Here is a 23,518-nt window from a genome sequence, read left to right on the forward strand (position 1 = left end):
GGGCAGATCCAGGAAGAATGCAAGGAAAAATTAAACACAATGCAGAGAACAAACTGTGGGTACGTGGGGAGAGGGGCGAGATAGGGGAAAGGGATTAAGAGGTACCAACTACTATTTAGCTGCAAGGATACACGGCCCGACACAGGGGATATGCCCAGTATTTTATAATAACTAAAGATGGACTGCAACCTTTACACGGTACATCTGAAACTTAGATAATACTGAACACTAAATACACACAGTGTTTTTAAAAAGCAGCACAGAGGAAATGGCCAGCAGCAGTGGTTCTCAATGTGAGGATGGGGTCAATTTGCCTCTGGGGACACTTGGCGACGTCTCGAGAGAAGTTTGGCTATCACAACTGCAGGTGCAGGGCAGGGAAGGGCCAATGGCAGTGAGTGGGTGGAAGCCAAGGGCACTACGGAACATCCCAGGGTGCACAAGCTGGCCCCATGCAGAGGGTTACCTGGCCCCAAATGCCAAGAATTGATGCTTTTGAACTGTGGTGTTGAGGAAGACTCTTGAGGATCCCTTGGACTTCAAAGAGATCAAACCAGTCCATCCTAAAGGAAATCAACCATGAATACTCATTGGCGAACTGATGCTGAAGCGGAGGCTCCAATACTGTGGCCACCTGATGTGAAGAGTCGCCTCATTGGAAAAGACCCTGATGCTGGGAAAGATAGATGGCTAAAGGAGAAGTGGGTAGCAGAGGATGAGATGGTTGGATGGCATCACCGACTCAAGGAACATGAGTTTGAGCAACTCTGGGAGGTAGTGGAAGACAGAGGAGCCTGCAGAGGTGTGCTGCAGTCCATGGGGTCGCAGAGTCGGACATGACTCAGCGACTGTTCAACAACAAAATGCTAACAGTCCCGAGTCTGTCCCCTGCATGTCAGTGATGAGGGAAATATCCTCCAGCTGCACCGTCAAACACAGCGGCCACAAGCAACACACGGCTGTTGAGCGCTGGAAACGCAAAATTTAAATTTCAGTTCACTGATTTAACGACCAAAAACAGCCACGTGAGTCTAGTAGCTGCCATACTGAACGGCTGGTCCCGAAGGCCTAGAAGGACGTAACCCCAACCATTAAGCACTTGGGGGCAGCGTGGAGGGGGACTGGAAGGAATGGAAGGGAAACCTCTCTGTTTGTTCCAGAAACAGGGAATTGGCTAGATTTTTTTTTTTAACTGGAAGAATATAAAATCTAGACGAATGTCAGGAAGGAAGCAGTCCACTGAAGTCTGAAGTATCTCTGGCCACAGGAATGCTACTGTCCCGAGAAGAAACAAGACCACAGTTGCCCCCCTTATCCATGGGGGACGCGGTCCAAGATCCCCCAGCGGGTGCCTGAAGCCGAGGGCGGTTCCAAACTCCACAGGCACTGTGCTTTCCCTAAACACACAGACCTGCAGATCAAGCTTCACTTGTAAGTCAGGCACAGTAAGAGATTAACAAGAGTAACTGATAATAAAACAGAACAATTGTAACAATAAAAGTTATGTGAATGCAGGCTCTCTCTCAAAACATCTTACAGTATGAATTAAATGACTTTCTCCCCTTAACTAAGTACTTATCACACACCCTGTGGCCGTAATCTTTGCAGTTTGAAGTCATGAAAACTCACAGGAATTTCTTTTTCCCTCTTCACAATTTAACAAACAGAAGATTCATCCTTTCTGTACATCTTAGCAACCTCGGCATAAGATTGTTGTTTTAGGTCGAGAACTTCCCACTTTTCACTTAAAGGAAGCATTTTACAGCTTCCTTGTGACATATCCATATTGCCCACATCATTATTTGGGGTCATTTTTAAGTAAAATGAGGGTTATTTGAACACAAGCACTGTGATACAGTCGGTCTGGTAACAGAGGGGGCTGAGTGGCTACCAGGCTGGACAGGCGGGACAAACGATGATGGTTCAAGTCCTCCAGGGCAGGAGTGAGCAGCAAGACACAGAGTCTCATCATGCGACTCAGAAGGGCCGACAACGTGAAACTTACATTTATTTCTGAAACTTTCAATATTCTTGGGTCCCTCATGCCTAAGTGCAACCATAGAAAGCAAAAGCTCAGAGAAGGTGGGACTACCGTGCATCAGTGAAAAAGGCCAGGTCAACGTGGCAACTTCTTCCAATGTAAAGCTCAGATCCTCTCACCTAGAAGGCCCCCTGGACACGTCTTAGACAAATATTGGCACGAGGTGACTGAAGGGAAATGCACTCGGATGCTCACAGCAGCAATACACAGAGAGAGCAAAACGCTGGGAACACCCAGATGCCCGTGGCAGGCGGACCCCTGGACAGCGGGCCTGCAGCCTGAGCAGAGTGAGGGAGAGAGGCACACGCTGAGAACACCCAGATGCCCGTGGCAGGTGGACCCCTGGACAGCGGGCCCGCAGCCTGAGCAGAGTGAGGGAGGGACACACACGCTGGCTGCATGGGGCCCAGGTGACAAAGTGGAGGAAAAACAAGGCGGGAGACGGGCAATTCACCGTGCCACGTCTTAATGAAAATGACACATGCTGACGTATGCAGGAGGAAAAATGCTGGAAAGCAAATGCGCACACGCGCTCGGGAGTAACTCAGGCTCTCTGGGGGCAGGCGCAGTCACGGACGGTGGACACCGCCTTCTCTCCCTATTTCTTTTCTCATGGCTTAAGTCGTCTCCTGCTCTTCACAGCGCCTGACGCCTCTCGCGGCGCGTCCCACCCCACGGAGATTCACTACTGATGAACTCACGTGCGTCCCTGCTCCCTGTTCATCCCAGGCCTTCCCTGTCAAGCCACCAACTGCAGGCAAGACAGGTGGGCTCCAGAGCCCTGCAAGTCCTTTCCTTGCTGCTCTAATTCCCTCCAACTCCCACCCCCTCTGCAAGACTCACCCACACCAGACTTTCTCGAGCAAGCCCATCAGCCAACTTCTCCTTATCCCTCGAAACCCATCGTGCTGTTCCCAAAGAGAAGAGGAAGCAACTCTGTTCTCCCTTAAACTTACCTGCTTCTCTCTAAACCAGGACTGGCAAACTCAAATCCACAGAAGCCCGGCAAGAAAAGAGTAAACAAACAAAAATAAACACACGACCCAGAGGGACGGGGCTCCTGAGAAGCCCAGACCCAGTAGGCAGGAAGCAGTTCCTTCCAGGCTGTTTCTGCACAGGCCCAGCACAACAGACCCTCCAGCTCTTCACGACAAAGATAAACACACATTCTAAGGGCCAACACTCAGTTTTTAAATGTTGGCAACTGACTCAATTTTAAAATACTAGGCAGCACTAACACCACACTGAGGTATTACTTTTTTCTGCTTAGCATGATGAGCAAGATCAAAGGGCCTAACAACACCTGTGTCTGGTCAGGATGGCCAAACAGGCGTTTCCACCACGGGGAGGGGCCTAAATCAGGGTCACCTCCTGGAGGGCAACCTGGCAACAGCTACCGAGATTACAAACAGGCATTCCTTTTGACCCAACAGTTCACCCTTCGAGATATTCCGTATGTTCAGAAATGGGCACAAAGACCATTCACCATAATATTATTAGTAAGAGCAAACCATTAGAAATAACCTGAACCCCAGGCCTGGGATACAACAAGCGCTCCGCAATACACTGGTTAAATAAAACACAGCACATCTGTATGACCATATGGAAAATTAGAGAGCCAGTGGAAACGTGCTGTATGACGCAGGGAGCTCACACTCGGTGCCACACGCCAACCGAAAGGGGGTGGGGGTGGGAGGGGAGGGGGCGGTTCGACGGGGAGAGGTTCAAGAGGAGGGGACACACAGATAACCTATGGCTGACTCACACCAATATATGGCAGACACCAATACAATATTGTAAAGCGATTATCCTCCAATCGAAAATAAATAAATTTAAAAAATAAAGTACCTCTATTCAATGGAACCCTATAAAGCCACTTTAAACAAATCGTCTTTAAAGAAACGAAGAAGTTTTCATGTACGGATATGGAACAAGCCCAGGGTATATTGTTAAGTGAAAAAAGTATGTTGTATTGTGTGAGGGGTACTAACAAGTGAATAAAAAAGGGAAAAATCTATGTGCATTTCTTTAGATACAAAATATCTGTACTGTTTCCATCAATGGTTAGAGGCTGTCTAGAACGGCACTGAAGAGACTGGTGCGTGTTCGCCCGGGGAAGGGCACCAGGTGGCTGAACACAGCACGTGGGAAGCACGCTGGGTCTGCAATCCACACACTTCTGCACCTTTAACACTGAACTACATGACTGTAACGGATCAGACTGCTCACATTTACAAACAAAACAAACCACAAAGCCAGCCTGCTGCAAAGCAGCACACAACTCAGTCTGAAGCAGACATCTCAGCCCCAAGCTTGTGGGTCGGAGACCAGATTCTACTCACCTCCGGCCCCAGGCCTGGTATACAGCAGGTGCTCGGCCGCTCTGCTGGGAAGCCCTCCACACGCCCCAGGCCCCCAGCACGCAGGGACCTGACCTCATGCACGGACACTGAGCTAGGCCATCTGCTCACAGGTTCCAGAAGAGGTCTGAGTGCAGCCGCCCCCAGGCAGAGCCAGGCATGCTGCAGGGACTGCATGATCCCAGAGAACTGAATGCAATCAAGTGACGACATGGAAGGCAAGTCCCCAGAGGGCAGAGCACCAAGCGAGCCCATCCAGAAAGCCCTCAGTGTGTGCCGGACGCCAGGGGAAGCTGTCAACGCGCATTCCTCCCTCGCTCCCCATCCTGCACTGAGTCCTGCAGCTGGAGGGGGCTGAGGGGACTGTGGCTTTAGCAGACAGATCCCAGAACCTGCCTTTGGAGACCTCACGCTACCAAAGACTCCAAGAGCCACGCCTGGATTGTCCAGACCACCCGAACTCAAAGATGGAGGCACAGTAGGACGCACGCGGGTCCCCAGGGCCGCTGCCCACACCCTGCTGGTTCCTCCCTCCGAGGTCAGGCTTGACAGTGGCTGTCTCTGCTCCTGCCCTTGCCGCAGGCCACACACTGAGGCCTAAGCACGCGACAGACATCAGCTCATCCGGTCCTCACACCCCTAGAGCACTGTCATCACAACGCTCATTTTCAGAGAGCTGAACTCACCCAGCCAGAGTCACAGGGCCAGGGAGAGGCATCCAGGCTCTGGGCCCCTCCGGGTCCTGGCAGCGGAGCCTGGCCGCAGGGAGCCGGCACCTCCACCGGGAAGCCTCCTTCCTCCCGGCCCAGCTCCTCCCCTGCCCCCTGGAGGCCTGGACCACAGCCCAGAGGCTGCGCTGCCCACCGGGCATGGCTTTGGTGCTGAGACAGCCCCGCATGGCCACGAGCAAAGCTTCCAAGGGCTCCTGTAAAACGCCAGATTGTTACAGCACCTGTCGCTTGGGGGGAGTCGACTTCTGGAACCAGGGGGTGGAGGGGCTGGTCCGAGGTGGACACGGCCACACCTCTCCTGATGCTGCTGCCCGCCAGGAACAGGACCGGGGCTCCTCTCTGCAGGGCGGCAGACGTGATGTCTGCACGCAGCTCTGTCAGGAGAAACTATATCAGACGCGGTGTCTGTACGCAGCTCTTTCAGGAGAAACTATATCAGACGTGGTGTCTGCGAGCAGCTCTTTCAGGAGAAACTATATCAGACGTGGTGTCTGCACGCAGCTTTGTCAGGAGAAACTGTATCTACAAGCGCTTTTACTCACTCAGCACTTACTGAATGCCTGCACGCTCTGTTCTCTCGTGACCACCAAATGTACCATCACGAGGCGGTCGAGCCCCAGTCCATATACAGAGTGTGCCCATGGGCCGTCAGCCGCAGGCCCCCTGCCCTCCAGCTCCTCCCATCTCAGATACTCAGAAACACAGAGAAAGGAAAAACCTTATCCTCTTACATCTTTTTCTCTCCTTTTTTAAACCTTTCCCAACCTCATGGGATGCACCAGGCAAAGGAAAAATGTGAATGATTGGAGGAGGCCACCGCCCATCTCCTGACCCGGGAGGGGCCGTTCTGGCTTTCCCAGGGAGTTCTTTGGAAGGAATGATGCTAAAGCTGAAGCTCCAGTACTTTGGCCACCTCATGCTAAGAGTTGACTCATTGGAAAGGACTCTGATGCTGGGAGGGATTGGGGGCAGGAGGAGAAGGGGACGACCGAGGATGAGATGGCTGGATGGCATCACGGACTCGATGGACGTGAGTCTGAGTGAACTCCGGGAGATGGTGATGGACAGGGAGGCCTGGCGTGCTGCGATTCATGGGGTCGCAAAGAGTCGGACACGACTGAGCGACTGAACTGAACGGAACTGAACACAGCAGAGCCCTTCCAGAGGGCAGCTCAGTGATTAAGACACGGTGAGAGCCCCTAAATACTCATGAGCTCCATCTAACCCAGAGACCTGGAGATGCTAGCCCATGAAAGCTGTCCAAGGTATAGCAAAAATTCATGCATCAAGACTGCCTCTACAGACTAAGTTTTAATTTCTAACAGCAAACCCAATGAAATAATGTCACCTAACAGCCATCTGTGGAGAAGGCAATGGCACCCCACTCCAGGACTCTTGCTTGGAAAATCCCATGGACAGAGGAGCCTGGTAGGCTGCAATCCATGGGGTCGCTAAGAGTCGGACACGACTGAGTGACTTCACTTTTCACCTTCATGCATTGGAGAAGGAAATGGCAACCCACTCCAGTGTTCTTGCCAGGAGAATCCCAAGGACGGTGGAACCTGGTGGGCTGCCATCTCTGGGGTCACACAGAGTCGGACACGACTGAAGCAACTTAGCAGCAGCAGCAGCAACAGCCATCTGATAAAACTGTAGATCAGAAGGAAATATGTTGTTGAGGCAATAAGTCATGTCCAACTCTTTTGTGATCCCGTGGACTGTAGCCCACCAGGCTTCTCTGTCCCTGAGATTTTCAGGCAAGCATACTGGAGCGGGTTGCCATTTCCTTCTCCAGGGGATCTTCCCAACCCAGGGATAGAACCTGCATATCCTGCGTTGGCAGGCAGATTCTTTACCACTGAGCCCCCAGGGAAGCCCAGAAGGAAACATACCTAGTATTAACAGCAAGTTGGGCTTTAAATTCCGGCTTCTGCATAATTCTTCTATAAGAGAAACCACTAGTTTTCTTTAACAGAAATTATTACTTTTATACTGGAAAACAATAAAATGCTAGGTTTAGAAGTCTCCATGTGGGAGCCAGGGGGGCTCTGGGTGGGTCAGGCAGGTCCCTGCAGGGCCGGGCAGCCACCCTTGGCAGCGGAACAGGGGCTCTTCTCCAGCGAGCCCTGGCTCCCCGGGGGCCCCCGGCTATCTAGGGGCAATCAACGCCTGTCTGACAAAGGTCCACCCCAGTGAATGCAACAGCCTGGAAACATGAGAGATCGCGGGCCGCGTCAGGGAGCGGCCAGGCGGACCGAAACGGGGGCATCTCCAGTCACGCAGCAAACACGAGATCATGGTGACCCAGGCCCGCGCCTCCCTGCACCAGCCCTCCGTGCCTCTTCGGGGTGCCTCTGCTCTGGAGGGCCAGCGTTCAGAATGAATATAAAGTGACATCACAGTAAGAACCAACTTGTGAACATCCAGGGTTCTGGGTTATGTGAATTAAAGATGCCTCCTCAAAGAGATAGCAGGGTGCCACTTAAAGTGTCGTTTACAAGCACATCAGGATACCACACAAAAGCTTTACATTAAAATGCTGGGTGAGAAAAAATGGGACTGAACGCACATGTGCTACATGGGGATAACTCACCAAACAATGTACACAGGGAACCAGGACTGGGAGAAAACAGCACATGTTGAAAGGTCTGTGTCAACTGTGGCCGCCATTGAAGGGAGAAGTTAACGCCCGTATCTCAGTCAGTAGTTTTCTCTGTTCTCCAATCCTTCTTTAATACACACGCACTCGCTTTACAATTAAAATACAGCTTAGAGGTTTTTACCATTTCCCTTCAGATGCAAACTACTCAAGAAGGGGTCTTTGGTTGTAGAGTATACAGAAGCAAAAAAATGTTGTTCACGTGAAACACATAAGGTTACAAACCAATGTTACTTTGATTCTTAAAAAAAAAAAAGTAAAATAAATGCAAAAAAATAAAAAAGGGATTTCCCTGGTGGTCCAGTGGTTAAGACCCCAAGTGTCCAATGCAGGGGGCATGGGGTTAGTGAACTAACCAGGGGGCATCCCTGGTTAGTGAACTAAGATCCCATATGCCTCATGGCCAAATTAAAAGAAAGAAAGGAAAAAAGAAAGATCAAGCTGCTTCTCAGAATATATCTGAGAAGAACCAGGCTCCTCTGTTCATGGGATTCTCCAGGCAAGAACACTGGAGCGGGTTGCCATTCCCTTCTCCAGGGGATCTTCCTGATCCAGGGATCAAACCTGGGTCTCCTGCACTGCAGGCAGATTCTATACTCCCATATAAAACAAAGAGTTAAAAAAAAAAAAACAGAACTAGGGTTTGAGTCCTGATTCTATCCAAACTGTTTCAGCTTCTGCCCATGGGTGAGTCATTTATCAATTCTTTTGTTTTTGAGGCAAACATAGCAGGCCCAGTCCTTGGACTGTTGACTGTTTGAGGGTCGACACTCCTAAACCCCTCCTTGTTCACAGATCAATGACTTATTCCTCCACTGACTTCATCTGGCAACATAAGTGAGCAAACTCTAATAAACAGGCAGCAGAGTCACCCCTTATGAACAAAAGATGCAGCAAGAATTAACAGGCATGAGTGCGTACCTGCTCCATCACACGTGCACTTAGAGGTCAAAAACAGGCCCAGTCTCTGCTGTTAGAAGTCAGGACACCGATGGGGCGGGGTGGGGGGGTGGCGAGGAAGGTGAGGAGGGGGAGGCTTCTGAGGTCACAGCCTGTTTATTCACCTCCAGTCACAGGAGTGTGTTCACTTCATGAAAACTCATCAAGCTGTGAGTTTACTGACGCACTTTCCTGGGTGTACAGATGCATGGCTGTGTACATATGCATAGGTTTTAATCAGGTGATTTGGGGGGGGAAAAAAAGCCCTGCCCATGGGACAAGTGGTCTTATCTGTTTACTTCCTGGTCCTTTGACTTAGCCGGACACAATTGTGTCGTCCCTTCTAGGAGAGTCTCAAATTGCCTTTAATCTGGAGAACCAAAAAAAGAGGGAAGAACATGAAGGCGGGGCAGTTCTCCAGTTTTACATTGTCTTTGGACCGCCCTGGGGACTGACTGCTTTATACAAGCTAAAAGGTATTCATATTCAAAGGGTGAGTCCAGACATTTTAGAAACAGGTGTTCTGCCCTTTTCCTCCATTACCACGAACGTCTGCCTCACACAGAGTGAATCAGGAAAATAAGGACCAACATGCAAACTAACCCAGAAAACAGAAACTACACTCCAGAAGAATTCACAATCCCCGGGGATAATCTGAAGTTCCTAAAAGTTCCCCGTCACATCCTTTCTGCTCTCTGCTTCCGCCGGAAGCAACGCATGTATTGGGTTGGCCAAGAATACCGGAGTGGGTAGACCTCCCCTTCTCCAGGGGATCTTCCGGACCCAGGGCTCAAACCCAGGTTTCCTGCATTGCAGGCAGATTCTTTACCAGCTGAGTCACCAGGGAAGCCCAATCAGCATACATCAGTGGTGAGCAACTATTACACTCCTCATCAGACTAATCTAGCACAGTCTGAATTAGCGAACCAACCATCCAAAGCACAACCTGGAAATGTGACCACCGTAAACTCTGCAAACACAAGGAAACATCTGGAACCGGTGTCTCCTCCCTGGGGAGCACGCAGGATGTGCTTTAGGTTATGGGAGTGGGTGGTACTCAGCTCTAGCGCACATGACTTTGCAATACGCTTAGGGAGACTGGACTGTCTAAAGAAAATCGCTGAAGAACTTATCCATTGGTTTAAAAGTTTACCACTGACACCAAGAGACTCCTCACCTACAAATAACCAGGAGATGCTTCCTGTATTCAGTCTCCTTAGGTGGCCATGCGAAAATACCACAGACTGGGTAGTTAAACAACAGAAATTTATATTCTGATCACTCTGGTGGCTGGAAAGTCCCAGATCAAGGCGTCAGCAGTTTCGGCACCTTCGGAGGCCTCGCTCCTTGGCGTGCCGACGGTCACCTTTGCCCTGGGGTCCTCGTGGACGGTCGTCTCATCCCTGGTATCTCTCCTCTCATCCTAAGTTCCTCTTCCTAGAGCACCACTCAGCTTGGTTAAGGGCTCGCCGTAATGACTGATTTTAATTTGATCACCTCTTTAAAGGCCCTGTGTGCAAACACAGTCACTTTCTAAAAGGTGCACAGTTAGGACCCTGGTGTGTAAATTTGGGCAGGGATACATGTCAGCCCAGAACACTTCCCAAATGCTCTGTTCCAACAGCTCAAGGCTTCCTTAGTCAAGAAGCTGAACTCAGAGTTGAGAACACAGTCCAAACATGAATTTCTTGCCCAACAGGTTTTTCTTTTACTTTTGTAAAGAGACGATGACTCACCTTAAGGACAACAAAGGCTATGGCCATTCACAGAACATGTACATTCCACTCATCCAGGGGTTCCTCACACTGCCCACTCCTACTCCCCCACCCCCGGAGGGTGCGGCAATGTCTGGGGACCCTTCGGGCTGTCCCAGCTGGGGGCCCCTAGCTTACAGGAGTGCTACTGGCTTCCAGAGGGTGGAGGCCAGGGTTGCTGCCCAAACTCCTACAACGCACAGGACAGGGCCCCACGGTAGAGAACTGTCAAACTGAAGACATCGATGCTGCGGAGGCTGAGGGTTAGTCAAACCCTGAGGTCTAACCTGGCCAAACCCGACTTCACCCGTGGCCCAGCAGATGGCCGGGCGGAGGGAGGCGACCTGCCAGGCCCGGCTCCACGGGGAGGCCAGTTCCCTCCGCAGGCGACTTCTTTCTCAGGCAGGGCAGCCAGCAGGTTCTGTCCTGGCAAGGGGCAAATGCCACAAAGATTTAACGGGAAGGAGGCAACAGCCTTCAGCTCACCCTGATTGCCAATTCACACAAGAAGCCTTTCTTTCCTCGGGGCCCCTTCCAACTGTCCTCTCGCACAATCCCCTTGAACTTCAGACGATGATTAAGCCAACAATAAGATCCCTGATGAACAAGGCAAACTAACCACTGTTTTAAAAGCATTTCTTTCCTGGATGACTTGGAGAAAGAAAAAGGATTTTTTAAGTCTACAAATAACAAATGCAGGAGACGGTGTGGAGAAAAAGGCACCCTCCTACACTGCTGGGAATGCAAATTGGTGCAGCCACCATGGAAAGCAATAGGGAGGTTCCTTAAGAAACTGAACATAGAGTGGCCATATGACTCAGCAATCCCACTCCTGGCCATACATCCGGACAAAACTAGAATTTGAAAAGACACATGCACCTCCAAAGTGCACTGCAGCACTGTTTACAAAAGCCAAGACAGGGAGGCAGCCTAAACGCCCATTAAGAGAAGAACGGATAAAGAAGACGTGGAACCAGCCCAGGGAGATGGCTGAGCCATAAAAGGGAGTGGAATGGGTCTCCCAGGTGGTCCAGTGGTTAAAACTCTGCACTTCCAACGCAGGGGGCACGTGCTGGATCCCCGGTGGAGGAAGATTCCCCGTGCCGTGGGATGAAATAATGCCATTTGCAGCAACGTGGATGTACCTAGAGATTACCACTCCAAGTGAAGAAAGTCAGACAAATATATGACACCGCTTCTGTGTGGAATCTAAAAGACGACCTAAAGGAACTCATCCATGAACCATAAACAGACCCACAGACAGAACGGTCTTGCGGCTGCCAACGGGGAGGGGGTGGAGGAGGGGCGGCTTGCGAATTTCCGATTGTTGTGGCTCGTCGTTCAGTCGCTAAGTTGTGTCCGACTCTTTTGCAACCCCATGGACTGTAGCCCACCGGGCTCCTCTCTCCATGGGGATTCTCCAGCCAAGAATACTGGCGTGGGTTGCCATGCCCTCCTCCAGAGGATCTTCCCGACCCAGGGATTGAACCCAGGTCTCCCGCATTGCAGGTGGATATTTTACCAGCTGAGCCACAAGGGAAGCCCAAGAATACTGGATCGGGTTGCCATTTCCTTCTCCAGGGGAACTTGCTGACCAAGGAATCAAACACACGCCTCCTGTCTTGGCAGGCGGATTCTTTACCACTGAGTCACCAGGGAAGCCAGGTTTGAGATTAGCAAATGCAAACAGTTATTCACAGGATGGATAAACAACAAAGTCCTACTACATTCTGTACGGACTCATAATGGAAAAGAATAGGAAAAAGAATGCATAACGCATGACCGAATCATTTTACTATAAAGCGGAAGCTAACAACGCTGTAAATCAACTCTACTTCAACAAAATTAGAAAAAAAATTTTTAGAATTTTAACTCTATTAGCACAACCAGCTTATCCCTTTTCTTTCCCCTTTGTAACAATACCATTATATTTTTAGACCAACAGCACCACGTCAGCACAGGCCACCGCTTCCTAAATGTCAGCCTCGATGCGGGCACATCTACAGAGCTCCCCAACTATTACTGACTTCATACTTCTAAACCAACTCTGTGTTTTTTTACTGAAACGTATGAGAAAGGAAACTTCCTGTCACTACTACAAAAAGAAGACAAGGGTCGTTTGGCATAAACAGAAGGAACCATAAACATGACTGCAAGCCTTTCGATGTTTGGCCCTGAGCCACCTAAAGTGAGCTCTGGTGATGCTTTCCCCAGGCCAAGCTCTGAATGCGTAAATCAATCTTTCAAAATCACATAAATAAAGCAAACGCTCACTTTAAAAAAATCAGCACCATTCTCTTTGGCTTTCCTGGTAGCTCAGCTGGAAAAGAATCTGCCTGCAATGCAGGAGACCCCGATTCCTTCAATTCCTGGGTCTGAAAGATCCCCTAAAGGACAAGCTACCCACTCCAGTATTCTTGGGCTTCCCTGGTGGCTCAGACGGTAAAGAATCTGCCTGCAATGCAGGAGACCTGGATTCAGTCCCTAGATCGAGACTATCCCCTCGAAGAGGGCATGGCAACCCACTCCAGCATCCTTGCCTGGAGAATCCCATGGACAGAGGACCCTGGCAGGCTACAGTCCTTGGGGTCGCAAAGAGCTGGACACAACTGAGTGACTAAGCACATTCTCTCCCTTTCGGTAAAAGTCATCAAAAAGACGTGCTATGATGGGCTTTCTTCTCTCCAGTCGCTTTCAGGAGTGAAGCTCGAGCCACTGCATGGCCATTCCCAAAGGTGGCCATCAGGTTTGGACAGCCCTCACTGGTGACCCCCATCGTTTGCACTGGGCAGAAATATGAAAGGACTTTCTATGCTGAAAAGTAACAGCCCCAAAAGTCCAAAGATGGCTTATTCCATACCCTGGCTCCTCCTTCCCACTGACTGTACGCATGGGGGCCAGAGGTCGAGCTCAAAGGGCCGCCTTGCTGCCCTGGGGCTGGTGTGCGGCGGGAGCCCTGGCCTTCCTGGTCCTGTGCCCACTTGCTCCCTTCCAGCATCTCCACCTGGGTCGGCGTGTAATTCCACAGCCTATGTCACCACCTGTGCCCGCCTGGGCAGGGAACCCTGGGCTGGTTTTGCTCAGCACTGGGGCGGGCCCACGGCAGGGAGGCCGTGCCAGGAAGCGGAGCAAGGTGCACTGGTGGAGCAAGGCTGGCAAAGGGCACAAAGGCCGCTTCCGGGTGGGCCGCTGCCAACGCCTGCCCAGGCTGTTCTCTCACCCAAGGCAGCCAAGAGCCCATCACAGGAGCGGACGGGCTGGCGCCCCTCGGCGGAGGGAGAGAGGGGCAGACAGAGGGCACCTGGTCTCTTGGCCTGAGACTCCCCTCTCCTGGCACTCACGTCGCAAGCCCCTCGGCACTCCCAGTGCTGCCTTCAGACCACATGGCTAAGACAGGCACGTCTTAGCCCAACCAGCGAAGACGGCCGAGCCAGGAAAACACAGGAGCAGGCGGTTAGCAAGCAGCACCTCAAGAACGCCCAGCAGGCGTCCTACAGACTCAGAGTTGAGGACACGGGGACTTCTGCTGGGACCAGCTAGAAAGGTCCCCCCGCCCCACTCTCAACAGCAGAGGCAGCTGTGTCTCTAATAAACTGGAGAGCTGCTTCAGGCATGCTTTCTCTCAACAAGGATTTACTGGGCTCTTTCCGTCCTCTTGGCCCCTGGGGAGGCCTGCTAGGAGGAGGACTTCTAAAATGACAAATATGCTGGAAGGCTGTGGTCCGTGGCCATTTTCGCTGGCTACAAGTGGGGCCTACGGGACTTGCACACAGCCTGAAAACTGAAACTGTACTGGGCTTCCAGGGGGCTCAGCGGTAAAAGGGTCCCCCTGCCAACGCAGGAGATGCCAGTTCCATCCCTGGGTTGGGAAGATCCCCTGGAGGAGGAACTGGCAGCCCCACTCTGGCAGCCGCACTCCAGTATTCTTGCCTGGAGGATCCCATGGATGAAAGGAACCTGGTGGGCTACAGTCCATGGGGTCCCAAAGAGTCAGACACAACCAAGCAAGCAAGCTCACGCGACAAAACCAAGCAAGCAAGCAAGCAAGTGCTCGCGTGTAAGCGCGCGCACGCTCGAGATAACACTGAATTCTATCCAGGCGAGAGATGTGCTTATGTGTACAAAACAAAGAAAGCACAGTAACTGCGGGAGGAAAGCGTAACAAAACCAGCATAATCTGGGGAAAGGCAACGCGTGCTGGTGGGAACAGCAGCATGGTTCGTGCCAAACTTCAAAGCAACTTGTTCTGCCAAGGCTACTGGACTCTCGGCGTGCCCTTCAAGGAGTGACGCTGTGTCCTTCAAGGATTTAAACTTATTGAAAAGTAAATAAAAGTGTAGACTTGTTCTCTTCTAAAAAAAAAAAAAAAAGGAGGAGGAGGATGTGTTGGGCACCTACTCGGTGCCAGGCTCCATGCGATGCTGACTAACCTGTCCCCAGCCAGGGCCCCACGGTGTTCCCAGCTGATGGCTCACACAAGGACACGTCTAACTCCAACTGAGTGAAACAGAAGAGGAGCAGGCGCTCCGAGAGGCTCCCAGAATGGGACCCGCTCTGCAGAGGGGACGTCAGGGAAGTCTCCCCTGAGGACCTGAGGCCTCAGTGGGACTTAATGGAAGATGGAGCTTCGGCCAAATGAAGAGGGGAGAGGAGGACTTTCCAGGCAGAGGACAGCACGTGCAGAGGCCCTGCGTCCAGAGGGAGCCGGGAGGAGACAGTGAGCAGAGAGCACGCGGCTGGACGAGGAAGGGGCCTAAGTGCGCTGAGATCAGCTCAGGAGGCGGCAAGGGTCCCGGCAGCGCGGTCTGACAGCACCTCCTATGACGGTGGGATTGCTGGCCTCTGGGCCAACCTGTATAGCAGACGCTGGCCGTGTGTGGGGACTGGACGCTGAAACGTGGGACTGAAACTTTAATCTAGTTTTAATTACTCTAAATCTGAATTTAAACAACGGCAGGAGGCTAGTGACTACCATGCTGGACAGCGCAAGGCCAAAGCACCTAGTGAGATGGTTCCCTGGAGGCCTTTGAGCAGAACATGCCCATGATCAGAGCATCTGGCCGTATCTGGGCTTCCCAGGTGGCTCAGTGGTAAAGAGCCCGCCTGCCAGTGCAGGAGATGCTGGTTTGACCTCTGGGTCAGGAAGATCCCTTGGAGGAGGGCATGGCAATCCACTCCAGTATTCTTGCCTGGTCAATCTCATGGACAGAGGAGCCTGGAGGGCTACAGTTCACAGGGTCCCAAAGCGTCGGGCACAACTGAATCGATGTAGCACACATGTTCTGGCTGAGAGGTGGAAACCTCACTGGACAATCAAAAGCATGGATGAAGGGTATCAACTGATGATGATGATGAAGACAAGGAGGATGAGCGGGTGGCAGCAATAAAAGGGGGAGGTCCTGAGACAGGGTTAGCAAAGGAAGAGAAGGGGAAGGCAGCATCCAGATCCTGGGTGTCAGGGTTTTGTCATGAAGAGCTGGCACACCATTTCCCGTGTGTGGGAACACTGGAGGAAGACCAGGCTCACAGTGGGAGCCAGGCTGAGAGGAGGACTCAGGAAGACGGCAGAAGTATTTGAAGGTCACTGAAGCCATGGGCTCAAGGTGTTAGTCGCTCAGTCGTGTCCGACTCTTTTCGACCCCACTGACTCCAGCCCGCCAGGCTCCTCTGTCCATGGAAATCTCCACGCAAGAATACTAGAGTGGGCAGCCATTCCCTTCTCCAGGGGATCTTCCCAACCAAGGGATTGAATCTGGGTCTCCTGCATTGCAGGCCGATTCTTTACCATCTAAGCCACCAGGGAAGGGCTCCCCCATGGCGCAGCAGGTAAAGAATCCGCCTGTAATGCAGGAGACGCAGGAGATTCGGGTGCAGTCCCTGGGTCGGGAAGATCCCCTGGAGGAGGGAATGGCAACCCACTCCAGTATTCTTGCCTGGGAAATCCCACGGACAGAGGAGACAGACAGGCTACAGTCGGAAGGGTTGCAAAGAGTTGGAGGTGACCAAGCGACCGAGCCTGCACACACAAAGCCATGAGCACGGACGAGCTCAACCCAGACTTCCAAAGGCAAAGAGGGCCAGGGGCAAACCCTGAGCAACCACAACTCCGAACGGGAAGACAGAGGGAGACGACACAGGGGAGCCCACCGGACCACGACGGCAGACCCAGGAAGGGCCGACACGCTCCGTCTCAAACGCTCACCGCGGGCAGGAGAAACGAAAGCACGCCTGCACGAAGACGTGAATGTTCTCAGTGATGCTGTTTACGACAGCCACACACGAGGCATAACCCAAATGTCCATCATGGTGAAGACATACAGTATGGCATACCCACACGGTGGCAATCTTTAAGCAATAAAAGGGAACTTTAAAATCGCTGCATTAACAACTCTGCTCACTGTTCCGTAACCGGGACTTCCCTGGTGGCCCGGCGGCTAAGACTCCACTCGTCCAATGCAGGCGACGCTGGTTTGACCCCTGGTCAGGGAACTAGGTCCCACGCTGCAACTAAGAGCTCTCACGCCACAACGAAAGACCCCACACGAGGCAAGGACGAGCAAACAGCCCGGGCACCGCAGCTAAGAACCACTGCCGCCGATAGATTTTTTTCAAAAATTCTGTTACAACCTAATCGGGAAAAGAATTTGAAAAGGATACATGGACATGCAAAACTGAATCCGTTTGCTGTCCACCTGAAACCAACAGGACATCGATAATCGGCGGGACTCCAATATAAAACAAAAAGCTAAAACAGAAACAAACTCACTGTGCACACAAAAGAGAAGCAGGCTTACAGAGAACGAGCTAGTGGTTACCAGTCGGGAGGGGGTTGTGGAGGGAAAAATACAAACCGCTGAGTGTAGGGCAGGCTCAAGGATGCACTAAAACACACAGCCAGTATTCCGCAGTAACTCTAAAGGCACAGCGCTTTCCAGGTGGCGCTAGTAGTAAAGAACTCGCCTGCCAATGCGCGAGGTGTAAGATCCTTGGGGTGGATCCCTGGGTTGGGAAGATCCCCTGGAGGAGGGCATGGCAGCGCACTCCAGTGTTCTTGCCTGGAGAACCCCATGGAGCCTGGTGGGCCATAGTCCACAGGGTTGCAAAAAAGAGTCAGACACAACTAGGAAGTGACTTAGCACATAAATGGACAGTAACCTTTAAAAACTGTATTAAAAATTAAAATTAAAAAACCATTCTGTTAAATTACCGAAAAAAGGCAGATACAAGGACAACACAGCTTATGACTCCATTTATATGAAACTTCCAGAAAGGGCAAACCTATGGAAACAGAAATCAGCCTGGGATTAAGGCACGAGGGAACTTCTGGGGGAGATGGAGACGTTCAAAAACTGGATTGTGAGGAACTACAGAAACTCTGTAAATTTAATTTTTAAAAAATCAATGCACTGTACCTTAATAATGGATGCACTTTATGTGACATAAAGTAACCCAAGTGTAAGCTGCTCAGTCCCTTTGCACTCCGTGACCCCGAGGACTGTAACCACGTGGACTGTAGCCCCTTCTGTCCGTGGGATTCTCCAGGCAGGAATATTGAACTGGGTTGTCATTTCCTTCTCCAGGGGATCTTCCCGACCCAGGGATTGAACCCGGGTCTCCTGTATTGCCTGGTCGCTCAGACAGTCAAGAATCCGCCCGCAACTCGGGAGACCTGGATTCGATCCCTGGCTTGGGAAGATCCCCTGGAGGAAGGCATGGCAACCCACTCCAGTATTCTTGCCTGGAGAATCCCATGGACAGAGAAGCCTGGTGGACTACAGTCCACGGGGTCACAAAGAGTCGGACAGACTGAACGACTACCCAGAGCGCGCAGCACTCCTGCGTTGCAAGCAGTTTCTTTACCATCTGAGCCACCAGGAAGCCCCAGACCCCAATAAAGTTGTTTGCCCCCCCAAAAAAGCTGAAGGAAACTGTGTACCTAAATACTCAGCTGTTTCTTAACTCAGTTCACTTCCAAAATTTCCTTGTTCCCCAAGTCTAAATAAATCGAAAAATCAAAGCATCCTGTCCAATTTGTCCATGAGATCCCTAATCATTACTCAGGAAAGGCAGTCTCAGTTCTGCCCAACCTGCTCTCTACCTATCACACCAGAGCACCTACTTATCTGGCTAGAATCATTTATGTGGTTAATCATTTCCTGGATTTGATCAGGAGAGAGCAATGAAGTCTATATTTCTCAACTTTCCACCATCAAAAGTCCTTCTTCTCAAAGGAGCATTCCAGAAATTACCAAAGGCAAACCTCACACAAAAATCTAATTATCACTATTTGGCCTAGCAAACGTCTAAGACGTATTGAGTGCTTAATGTTCCAAACTTATGATGGATTAAGTCTCAAAATAAACAGTCCTAGGAGATACACATAATTATGGGGTTCCCTGGTGGCTCAGATGGTCAAGAATCCACCTGCAATGCTGGAGACCTGGGTTCAATGCCTGGGTTGGGAAGATCCCCTGGAGGAGGGCATGGCAACCCACTCCAGTGTTCTTGCCTGGAGAATCCCATGGACAGAGGAGCCTGGAGGGCTACAGTCCACGAGGGTGCAAAGAGCCGGCCATGACTGAGCGACTGGGCACACAAGCACACACTCAGGATTACTGTTAGTCCCACTTTACAGGTGAGAAACTAAAGCCCAGAGAGGTTAAGTAATGTCCCCCAAGTCACCCAGCTAGTGAGCGGCAAAACCCAGGCCTGCACCCAGTTCTCCAAGCCTGCGCCCATGCTCCTGACCCGTCTCTTGTGTTTCACCAGGAGGGAATTTCATTTGGCCAAAAGCAAAGCACATGATGTCAGAAAAAAGGTTTCCAGTGATGTGAGGCAAGTGCTTCTGTCCTAACAAAGCGGCTGCAATAGTTTTCTCAACATCAGGATGTGGTAACTTTCTGAAGACAGAGAGCTCTGGGGCTACGGGATTCCTCCAGCAAATAAACTGCATGTCTTGGCAAATGCTGAGTGATCCCAGCACTAATTATACTCTGTCTCCTAGGGCCTGTGGCACCTAGGTTTTTGGTTTCTTTAACCACAAAATCCTCCAACCACCCTACAGCTTAGAGCCATTAGATAAAGAGAGTTGATCAAGTTCAAATCCATCCCCCCACACTGACTATCCCTATGACCTCCAACAAATTATCTAGCATCACTGAACCTTAGTTTCCCCAGCTACAAAATGAAGAAACTAACTCCAAAAATTCATACAGTGGTTATGAGGATTTAAACACAGCCCAGGCGGCACGGTGGTAACAATCCACCTGCCAATGCAGGAGACCAAGCAGACTCAGGTTTGATCCCTGGATTGGGAAGATTCCCAGGAGCAAGAAATGGCGACCCACTCCAGTGTTCTTGCCCGGAAAATTCCATGGACAGAGAAGCCTGGCAGGGGGTTGCAAAGACTCAGACACAACTGAGCAATTGTATGCATTTATCTCCAGTGTCCAGCAGAGAGTCTGACCATCACAAATACGTTTGTTTCTTATTTCTTTACCTCACCTCCCACCCTTAAATTACAAGGCTTTCCAAAAGTGTTTCCAGATACCAAGATCCCCAACTTGACAAGGCTACTCCTAAAAATGCAGATTAAATACAAGAGCATATATGCAAACACCTGGAACTCCAGAGACCTGACTTGAATTTGAATCCATGTCACTGTTGAGGAAATAAATTAGTTCCCAGGTGGCAAATTCTAAAGGAGCTATCCTCCACTCCAATACTAAACAGAAACCTTTTTTCCCAACTGTTGGCACCACTCCGTCTGGGCCCCTATGCTAGGGATGCATTTTTCTCTCATGGTAATCATCACTTTTAAATAATTATTTGCATTTTTCTCTCTTGTACTGAAGGGGAGGTTCTCAACTATGCCGACACATTAAAATCATCCAGGGAGCCACAAAAAATAAGGTAGATAAGACAGATAAAGATAGCCAGGTCCAACTCCAGATTTTTACTTCAAAGGTCAAAAAGGCGGCAGGAATGGTCATTGTCAAAGCTTCCAGGGCGATTCCAATGTACAAGCAGCGTCAGGAGGCCCACACCTGTGGTCAGGGCTTAATTCAGCTTTGCACCCATCTCCCCGCACAGCCTCCACACACAGTATGCATTTTTATAACTGTGGCATGAATTAATAACAAGAGTCCTGGTCCACTGATCTTATTAACTCATTAAAACATTCACTGAGGACGTTTATTATATGCAGGCCCTCCTCCAGGCATAGGGCTCAAGCTGTCACCGTTCTTTAGCTTTGAGAGGTCGGGATTAAAACGTAGGCCAAAAGTGAAGAAAGCCATGGAGGGCAATGCACCTCTGGCTCAGAGATCTTGGGTTCAGCCTGCGTTCTGCAGCATCTTCGCAGTGGTCCCTGACCCCGCGGGGCCTCTGTCTTCTACCAATGGGGCCTCCTCCCCGGAAGGTTTAAGGAAGACGAGGGACAAAGACCCCACAAAATGGCAGCTGGCATCATCCCTTCCCCCACTTTTCAACAAATTCCACGGACACCTGGTGAAGTCACCCAAGGGGTTCATCCGGCCCACGCCCCTGCATCAGGCAACCGACGCCGCCCAAAGCGGCCGCCACCGGGAAGTGCGCGGGGAGAACCGGACGCCAAAGCGAAGGGCGGCCCGCGGGGCCCGGCCCCGCCCAGCTGCCTTCTCCGGCGACCGCAGCCCCACCTGCGCAGCCTTGGGAAATGCACGCTGCCAGGTCCCACCCCAGGCAGTCACCGGCGGGCCCGGGCGGGGCCAGGAGTCGGCATTTTAACCAGCTCGCCTCCCCACGACCCCACACCCCCAAGTTAACTCTGCCCCGGTGATGCCACGGCCCCTTAAAACCTCAACAGGTCAGCGCCCTCCTCCCAGCGGGAAGCTGTCAGGGCGCAAAACACCCGCGCCTCCTCTTTCCGAGTGAGCGCAACCCTCACGAGGCGGCCCAGGGGCCTGCCTCTGCGGAAGGGTACAGCAGGTGGCAGCCGCCGCCCCTGACCCGGGGAGGCTCCTTCCCCAAATTGTGGGGACCGGGGGAGGGGGTGCAGGCGACCAGCAGGAGCTCCTCTCGCCCGCCGGCGGTCCAGCCCGGGCCGGGCGGGGACTCCGCGGCGGGGGCAATGCCAGCCGAGAATTTCCCGGCTCCCGAGGGCGGCTCCAGGCCAAGAGCCAGGCTCCATACTGACCAGATCGGAATTACGAAGACCAGGCGTAATGAGGAAACAATAAAATGGATAGAAGGCGAGGCTGACCCCGGCTCCACAGCGCCGGGCGGGCCCGGCCTCCCGCGGCGCCTAAAGCAGGGCGGGCAGAGGTGCCCCCGGCAGCCGGGCGCTCGGGCCCGAAAGGGGCGCGATCGCGCCGCGGGGCCGGGCCGGGCTGAGCCGGACCGCTGCCCGCCCGCCCCGCCCGGGCCCGGCCGCCGGCTCATGGCGCCGGCCGACCTGTCAGGCCCGGCCCGGCCCGCCCCGCCCGGCGCCGACAAAGGAGGGCGGCCGGCCCGGGCCCCGCTCACCCGGCGCGGGGCCTGCTGTCCATCCGCTTCTTCTGGCGCACCGGCTGCAGCGGGATGTTGTCCGTCATGTCGCCCGCCTTGACCGCCGCGCCCCCAGCGCAGCCTGGGCCGCCGCCCGGTCCGGCCTCCGCGCCACCGCCCGCCGGCGCCGCGCCGCCCCGGGGGAGGAGGCGGCGGCAGCGGGCGGGCCGGGCCCGCAGCGACGGGGCGAGCTCGCGAGCGCCGGGCCACGCGCGGAGCCGCCCGCGCGGCCCGACCGACGGACACGGGCGCACCATGGGCCCGAGCTCCGCGCGCCGCCCGCCCGCGCCGCGCCTGCCACGGGGGGCGGCCCGCAGGGTCCGCGCGCGGCCGCCGCAGAGGCCCCGCCCCCGGCCCGCGCCGCGCGCCCCCCACGGGCGCCCACCCGGCCGCGCGCCCCCCGCCCACGCCCCGCGTGCGCGCGCCCGGCCTCCCCCCGCCCCCGCCGACGCCGCTTTAGCCCGCACATGCCCGCCTGTGCGCACACGCCGCCAAGCTCACACTGCATCCATCCTCTCACGGGCTCATTCTTGCACACTCACACGCGAGCCACACACACACACACACACACACATTCTCACCCGCTCCCTCCCTACCAGCATCTGACAGTCACTCATGCTCACCCGCACAAGCACACACCCTGCCACACTCACACCCATTGTCCACCCTGGACCTCACACACGTGTGCCCCCAGGAACCACAATCACAGGGACCCACTGCCTCACTGCTCTCCAGACTCCCTCAGCCACCATCCTTCACCATCACTGGCCCCCCGCTCTCCCACCTGGACCCTGAAATTCCCCATCACTGCACTCACACACGTGCACACCCTCCATCTCACACTCACCCCTCACCCGCCTCTGGGGCTGACACGCGTGCTGGCACACAGACACATTCACCCACACTGAGACACACGCACTGACTCCGTCGCCCAGACCTGCGTCCACGCCTACCTCCTCTCCCACAGTGTCCAAGATCCACTCACTCTCCAGGGACCCCGATAAAAATTTAAGAACAGAAAGAAAACGAACCGTGGTGTAGGAAGGAGGGAGGGAAGTTAAAAATCCATGTGTAATGAAATCAATGTGTAATGAATCCAAGTGTAATGAACCCCAAACTGTGACACCATGTTAACTAACCTACTGCAACTAAAGGGAATAGTTACACCTAACACATTCGGTGTGGGATGTGGGTGTCTTTTACTTCACTTGCTGTGAATAAGGGCGCAGCCACCAAATCTCCGGGGCCCTGAGTGAAGGAAGGCGGATACCAAACCAAGAAGTGTGACTTATCTCATGTCCCGATGAAGTTCCTCAAGAAAAGCATGTCGCTAGATTGCTGTATTGCACCTTTGAAGGGGAAACGGCATTCTTTGGCTAACAGACCTGACCTGCTTTGCGTTGGATTTTCTGTCTGTATGCAGGACGGTGCCAGGCACACAGCATGACGCAGTCAACTCTCAGGAAAGGTTTATTGAGTGGAGGCAATGTAAACACCCTGACCCACCA

At 52.7% G+C, this 23,518-nt stretch overlaps 1 protein-coding gene across 4 annotated transcripts in view; it reads right to left on the minus strand.

Annotated features, from left to right (window-relative positions):
• ATP9A (ATPase phospholipid transporting 9A (putative)) overlaps positions 1-22,341 on the minus strand; it is a 130,151-nt gene extending 107,810 nt beyond the window's left edge. For all 4 annotated transcript variants that reach the window (XM_069547053.1, XM_069547051.1, XM_069547055.1 and 1 more), the window contains exon 1: positions 21,990-22,341. In XM_069547053.1, coding sequence (XP_069403154.1) covers positions 21,990-22,267 — 278 coding nt within the window. In that variant the 5' untranslated portion in view covers positions 22,268-22,341. The remainder of the gene's footprint in view (positions 1-21,989) is intronic.
• Positions 22,342-23,518: the final 1,177 nt, after the last annotated feature.

This window comes from Ovis canadensis, chromosome 13 (genome assembly GCF_042477335.2).
Source record: "Ovis canadensis isolate MfBH-ARS-UI-01 breed Bighorn chromosome 13, ARS-UI_OviCan_v2, whole genome shotgun sequence".
Taxonomy (NCBI): domain Eukaryota; kingdom Metazoa; phylum Chordata; class Mammalia; order Artiodactyla; family Bovidae; genus Ovis; species Ovis canadensis.